The following is a 6478-nucleotide window of genomic DNA, read 5'->3' as shown; positions in this document are numbered from 1 at the left end:
AGACTGCGAGGTCCCCGAGGCCGCGGCCGCGGGGCCGTCGGAGGGTCCCCAGGGCGTGGAGCGTGGCGGGCGCGGCTCCCCGCCGGGATTGGCCGGCGCGGCCGGGCGGACGTCACACAGGGACGTTCCAGCGCGTCCGCCTCCCGAGTGCGAGTTGTTAGAAGCCATCCCTGGATAAGGTTGAAAAGCGTTCTCCCTCCCGCGGAAGCCGGTGCGCAGGGAGGAAGCCCGAAATCCCTTATTGTGGATCCGAGAAACTATGGACCCTGGAAGTGAGCACACTTTTGCAACTTAAAAAGTTTGTTGCGTTGTTTTCAGGTGAAAATAAGCTAAGTGCTTTTCAAAAGTTAAAGTTTGATATACGGCTAAAAAAATATTTAAAAAACAAAACCTTAGACTCTTTGCTAGTAACTCGGGTGACACCTTTTTTAGACGCCCTTCCTCATACTCTTCGGAGTGTCTTTGGGATATCTAGCCAAACATTTGAATACGTATTTTTTTGAAAGTCTAGCATATATCTGGTAAGGACAGAATGAAAGATTTTACAAAGTAAGCCTACCTTTAAAAGCAAAGTAAATTGGTAGGTTGTGCCAGATGAACAAAATTTTAAAAGTGTAGTAATTGGAAGTTCTGAGTTCACAGACGAAAAATTTTTAAAGAAATAAAGCCCTTGTGGTTTTTTGTATTTCGAAGACAAAACAGGGATTTTTCAGATCCCCTTCACAGCCCATGAAGCATTTATGTGTTTGGAAGACAGCGAAGAGGTGAGCCTATTATGACTAGCCTGTCTGGTTCGCTGGCTTTTTTATGCTTCCCAAATGATGACAGGTTTAAGAAAATTAAACCTGAACAGATTATTTATTAGTTTGATAATTCACTAAAATAATCCAAGCAAATGAGTAAGTGACTGTAGATTGAAAAGTTTTAATAGAAATAAAGCATTGGAGTGCAGGATTTATTCAATCACAGTTTATTCAATCAATATTATGTACTCTGAAAAACACTAGTTGGTTTGCTGTAGAGGGTATTGAAAAACCATAAATGGACTCCTCCTCGGTATGTCTAGTATGTAAGTGCAAACGCTAACACGCTTGAAACAGTGGTGAAAACTAAAACAGTAAAATGGGTGCTGAATTGTGAGGTACAAATTTAGACTAAAGACACCGTAGGAATTTAAAAAAAATGGATGAATGCATAGATAGGAAGGTTTTAGGAAGGAGAAGCACTTGCTGGGGCAAACCACTGACGTGGTAGGGAGCATGAGCTGTTTGCAGGGATGTAAGCCTGATCTGACTCCAGCAGAGGAGTACTGGGTAGGTAATGTGGGTCCAGGCTATGAAAAACCTAGAAAGTCAGGCAGAAGAACTTGGACTCTGATTGGACATCCCTTCTATTCCCATCCCCTGGTAGATATGAGGAGGTCACAAGAATATGGACCAGAGTGAAGCCATAAGGGATGGAAAGAAAGCGTGGGTTATGGGAAACGTTTTTAAAGGAGAAATGGGCAGGACTTAATAACTGAATAGCTCACGGTTGGGGTGATGAGTTAGAAAGATGCTAACGATGTTTCCAGGTTTTCAAACCCAAGTGCCTGAGAGAATAAGCATGGTGTAGGGAAGGGAGAGAAAACTGATTTTCAATGTTGGATTTGACTTAATGAGATATTTGAATAGAATGTATCACATAAATAGAAATACAGTGTTTTGTGGACCCTAATAGGTCTCTGATAATATTTTGTAAATATTTTTTTGGTTAAGTGACCGAGAGATCCCTTCACTTTCTGGGACCCAAGCCTTTTAGGGAATCACTGGATAGTAGCCACACATCCTGACTTGTTTTTGTCCAAATTAGTATTTACTACCTACAGATTTATCAAGACCTTGTACTAATTTTTTAATTTTTCCAGTAACTTCATAAATGACATTTTAAGATTTAGGACAGTGAACTTTGCTGCTTTCTTAACGTGAGGAGGGATGAGGAAAGAAGCTTTTTGTTTGCAGATACTAATAGACGTTAAAATTTTCTTCTTTTAAAAAGGCCTTTCACCATTCAACAGTTAGGAACAAGGACTATGAAAGGGTTTGGTCATCACCTTCAGATCCTGTCCATTTTGAAGTGGATACTTCTCATGAAAAATTAGAAAGCATGTCAGAAGCAGATGCTGTGAATTTCAGCAGTCTTTCTCGAGACTTAACTCACTCAAATTCTCCCTTCTTTATGGAAACCAGCAGTGCCACTTCAGACTTGCCTCAGGTGTGCATTGTTTGTAAATTCCGGGAGGTACAGATGTCTTCAGCCTTTACATTGTCTTCTGTATTAAATTTCATCAAAAGTATGAGGGACAGTCTGCAGTGGAGGCATGAAGAAAGGGAATACAGGGTCTGATTTTCCTAGTTGCATCAGTGTACGGAGAAAGGTAGAATTTTACAAATGGAGCGTTAAAACCAATTCTTTCTAGCCTCCTGGTGAACTCCCAGGAGTGCTCCCACGTGATGTGGCCACAGAGACTCAGATTGCAACGTCTGGTCTAGAGCATCTTCCGCTAGATGATTCAGATATCATTCAGAATGACATTGACAGTGCCCTGCGTGTAAATGACTTCCCATCTCAGTGAAAATTCCTAGTGCCCTTTTTTACGAGATGAAAATTCGTAATGTCCCAGGATTTTCATGACTGTTCTAAATGCTTGACAGTTATTAGCTTGAGTATAGGGAAACAATAGGAACATATTAGGTTGTGCCGTATGAAATTGCCTTTTTGTAGTTCAAAATGGATGAATAGTGACGTGTCATGTGATTTGGGCCATAATTTGGCATAACCTTTCTAAAGGGCTGTTCAGTGATAAGGCTGTTAAATCAAGAGTTTAACTGCACATTTTACCTTTAATTCTACCTCTAGGTAAAATACAAATGAGATATTTGCAGAATTATCCATAATAACTAAACATTGGAAACAACCTAAATTTTCATAAGTATGGGCCTAGTTATTATACAGATGTACAGGGGATATATAAACTTTAAATATGTCAATACAAGTGTATATTTGACATGGAAGAGTGGTCACATTGCTTCTCACTGGGTAGTGGGCTTTTGAATGTTTTTTATTTTCTCTTTTTAAACAACATTCAAGATTCTTTTTTATAATTATAAAAAATTATTTTCATTTTTGAAGAAAAAATTTGGTCATAATATTACAGTGTTAGTCAGGGTCTAAGATACTATATACTGAATTGTAAAGAATGAATATTCTTTACCCTATAATAATATGTCTTAAATTATGTAAGAGTTCCTTCCTCTTGGATTTCACAGCATTTTATTCTTTATAAAAAAATGTATAGACCAAAGGAACAAAAGGCATGTTTTAATTAAAAACAGTAATATCGTAGAATACTGGAGTTAGAAGGATCTCTAGAATTTGATGAGGAGTTCCAAGAAGTTTGTATAAATATAACATCAATACATGTCAGTAGTGCTTTATTTTATTTTTCAAGTATATTATTCTTGATACTTTTAAACTCTAATTAGGAGGGATGGTCTCAACTAACAAGTCTAAAAAACAGATTGTCATAAAATATAACGTGGTTTTTATAGTACTTTAAATGCTTTCAATAAGTCGAACAATGCTATAAAACATTATTGAGTACAGCTTTGTAACCAGCTGACTTTAATAAGGGATAAGAATTTTTAAAGAGCATCATTTAGGTCACCATACTTGATACACTATTCATGATTAAACCAATGTTTTCCTCAAACATTTAAACTATTTCTCTTACTGTCTCATTTCTGTTTTTAACTTAATAATCTCTTTCATCTTATATAGCATTAAGGTACTTTGAGAATAAGCCCTACATAAATTTTTATAGATTTCTGTTTAGTGGAGTCAGATTTCACCTTATACTAGAACACCTTTTTTGCGTATCTTTAAAGTTAAAAGCCACAACTGAGGAAGGATATAGCTCAAAGTGGTAGAGTGCATGCTTAGCAGGCATGAAGCCCTTGGTTCAATCCCCAGTACCTCCTCTAAAAAAAGTAAATAAATAAACCTAATTACCTCCCTCCCCACCCCCTTACACAAAAAATGTTCTTACAAAAAAAAAAAAAAAACAACTTAAAAAAAAGCATGACTAACAACTGCCCTAATGTTTAGACCAGATTTAATGAACAGCAAAGAATTATCAGTAAGAGATATAAATGTTATATATATTCATGTTTATAGTAACATGATTTGACTTATCAAAAAACAAAATAATCAAATAGCAAGGTACTTATTTAATTGTGACTTAATACTATAACTCTATTAACATGGTTTTACTAAGTGGGAGCTCAAATATACAGTGGGGAAAGATATTAGAAAGCACATTCTACCCTTGCAACAAAAAATACTGAAAGAAAAATTATATAGCAGTGTACATACACCTTTAGAATAAGCTTATGATGTTTGAAGTATTAATATTAATGCCTTTTTATTATTAATATAGAATGAAATGAAGAATATAAAAAGGGAAAATAAGTCTAAACTCACACTTTTCGAAGAAATTTATAGCACGCTAGGCAATATATTAGGTGGTGAGTATCTCTTTGTTGGCTGTATGCAAATAGAGACACTTGAGATTTGTGTGTGTGTGTCATATGATAGTAACAGTAATAGTAATAGCCAGGTATTCTGCTAAGCACTTTATATGCAGTATCACATTTAACCCACAATCCTATGAAATGGGCTTCTTTTTTCTTTTTAAACAAAGGCTGCTTTTATTTCTATTTTAAGATGAAAAAAGTGAGGCTCAGGGTTCTACAAGAAATATAAACAATAATCAACACATTTGACTATGTTAAAATGAAAAGAGCTTCTGTATGACCAAATTATAATCAACAAAGTAAGAAAAAGCCACATATTAATTGTATACATGCAATGTATACAATTCACAAAGGATCAGTATACAAAATAAAGAACAGTAAAGAGAAGACACATGTAACTCGGTAGGGAAACAGGCAAAGTGTATGTATTCATTTGCTAGAGCTGCCGTAACAATGCCACAGACTATGTGTCTTCAACAGAAACTTACTTTCTCACAGTTCTAGAGGCTGGAAGTCCAAGATGAAGGTGCTGACAGAGCTGTTTTCTCCTGAGGCCTCTCAGATGGTGGTCATCTTGTGTTTCCACATGACCTTTTTTCTGTGCCTAGGTGGTGTCTCTTCTGGTATGGATACCAGTCATATTGGATCAGGGCCCCACCCTCATGACCTCATTTAACCTTAATTACCTCTTTAAAGGCCTAATCTCTGAATACAGTCACATCCTAAGGTACTGAGGGTTAAGCCTTCAACATATGAATTTTGCGGGGACACAGTTTAGTCCGTAACAGCATCTAATAGGCAGATCATGCAAGATGATTAAATACCTGAAAGGATGTACATTAAAAAGACCACAAAATACCATTTCATTCGTATCAGACTGACGTGTCAGAGGGTCGTAGAGCAGAGGAACTCACGCTACTGGTAGAAGCATAGATCAGTACCACCACCTTGGAGGGTGATGCAGTGGCTTGTAAACTTGAAGGTACATATCTGTGTAATCCAGCAATTCCACTTCTAGGTGTATAACCAGAGCCTAGGCAAACATTCTTAAATTAGTGTACAAGGCAGCCATGAAGATGTCTTGGAATTTGTTGTAATGGCATTTGACCAGAGTGATATATAACAAGTTTTTTTCTTATAGTAGTTATTTGATCACTTTGTCCTCCATGTAAAAAAGTTTTGTTCTGTCTGCTAGCACAAATCCACTCCATGAAAAAGGTTGAAATATATAATAATTCTTAAAAGGTTCCAACAGTTTATTTCATATATGTAAATATAACTATTAACACATAAGTATATGGTCAGCTAATTCTTACTTCCATCTTTCTCTTTCTAATGAGATCTCAACTTTGGAAATTACTCACAGAATGTGCTAAACCAGCCAGTTGACACCAACATCTCTTCCTTCAGACAGTTTGAACCCCTGTGCAAATTTCATCAGAGAGAAGCATTTAATAATGAAGTGATAACATTGCAGAATCTGACAGAAGGCTTACCTTATGCCGAGGAGCCAGAATTGCAATGTCATGTATATAATGATGCAAAAGACACCAATATACAGAAAGATTCATTTAAGGAAGAAAATCCAGTGGAAAGTAGCACTTCCGCAGATCAAGATCAGCTTGCTCTAGAGTGTGTCAGACAATCTCCCAGAAGCCCGTCTCTAATCCACTGCACTGGAGAGACACTGAAATTCATGGAAATGTCACTGGCTAATAGCACTGCCATGGAAACTGCCTTCAACCCTAGTCAGCCTCAGAACTTCTTGTGTAAGGAAAATGTACATGGAGATGTTGAACAACTCGTTTATAAAGAGAATAGCTTTCACCTGCTTAATCAGAGAGCTAATTATAAAGCAGAGGAGGTAAGATTTTTAATGGTCAGTACAGCCTGTAGAGTATTAA

The 6478-nt window shown here is 36.9% G+C and overlaps 1 protein-coding gene across 1 annotated transcript in view; it reads left to right on the top strand.

Annotated features, from left to right (window-relative positions):
• The first annotated feature begins 20 nt into the window (after positions 1-20).
• The window catches only part of CAGE1 (cancer antigen 1), a 32529-nt gene continuing 26071 nt past the window's right edge, over positions 21-6478 (top strand). Inside the window, exons 1-2 of the mRNA XM_064476171.1 lie at positions 21-272; positions 5915-6438. Coding sequence (XP_064332241.1) covers positions 260-272; positions 5915-6438 — 537 coding nt within the window. The 5' untranslated portion in view covers positions 21-259. The remainder of the gene's footprint in view (positions 273-5914; positions 6439-6478) is intronic.

The sequence above is a fragment of the Camelus dromedarius genome, chromosome 19, assembly GCF_036321535.1.
Source record: "Camelus dromedarius isolate mCamDro1 chromosome 19, mCamDro1.pat, whole genome shotgun sequence".
In the NCBI taxonomy this organism is placed as follows: Eukaryota; Metazoa; Chordata; class Mammalia; order Artiodactyla; family Camelidae; genus Camelus; species Camelus dromedarius.
This window is presented reverse-complemented; position numbering and strand designations above follow the sequence as displayed.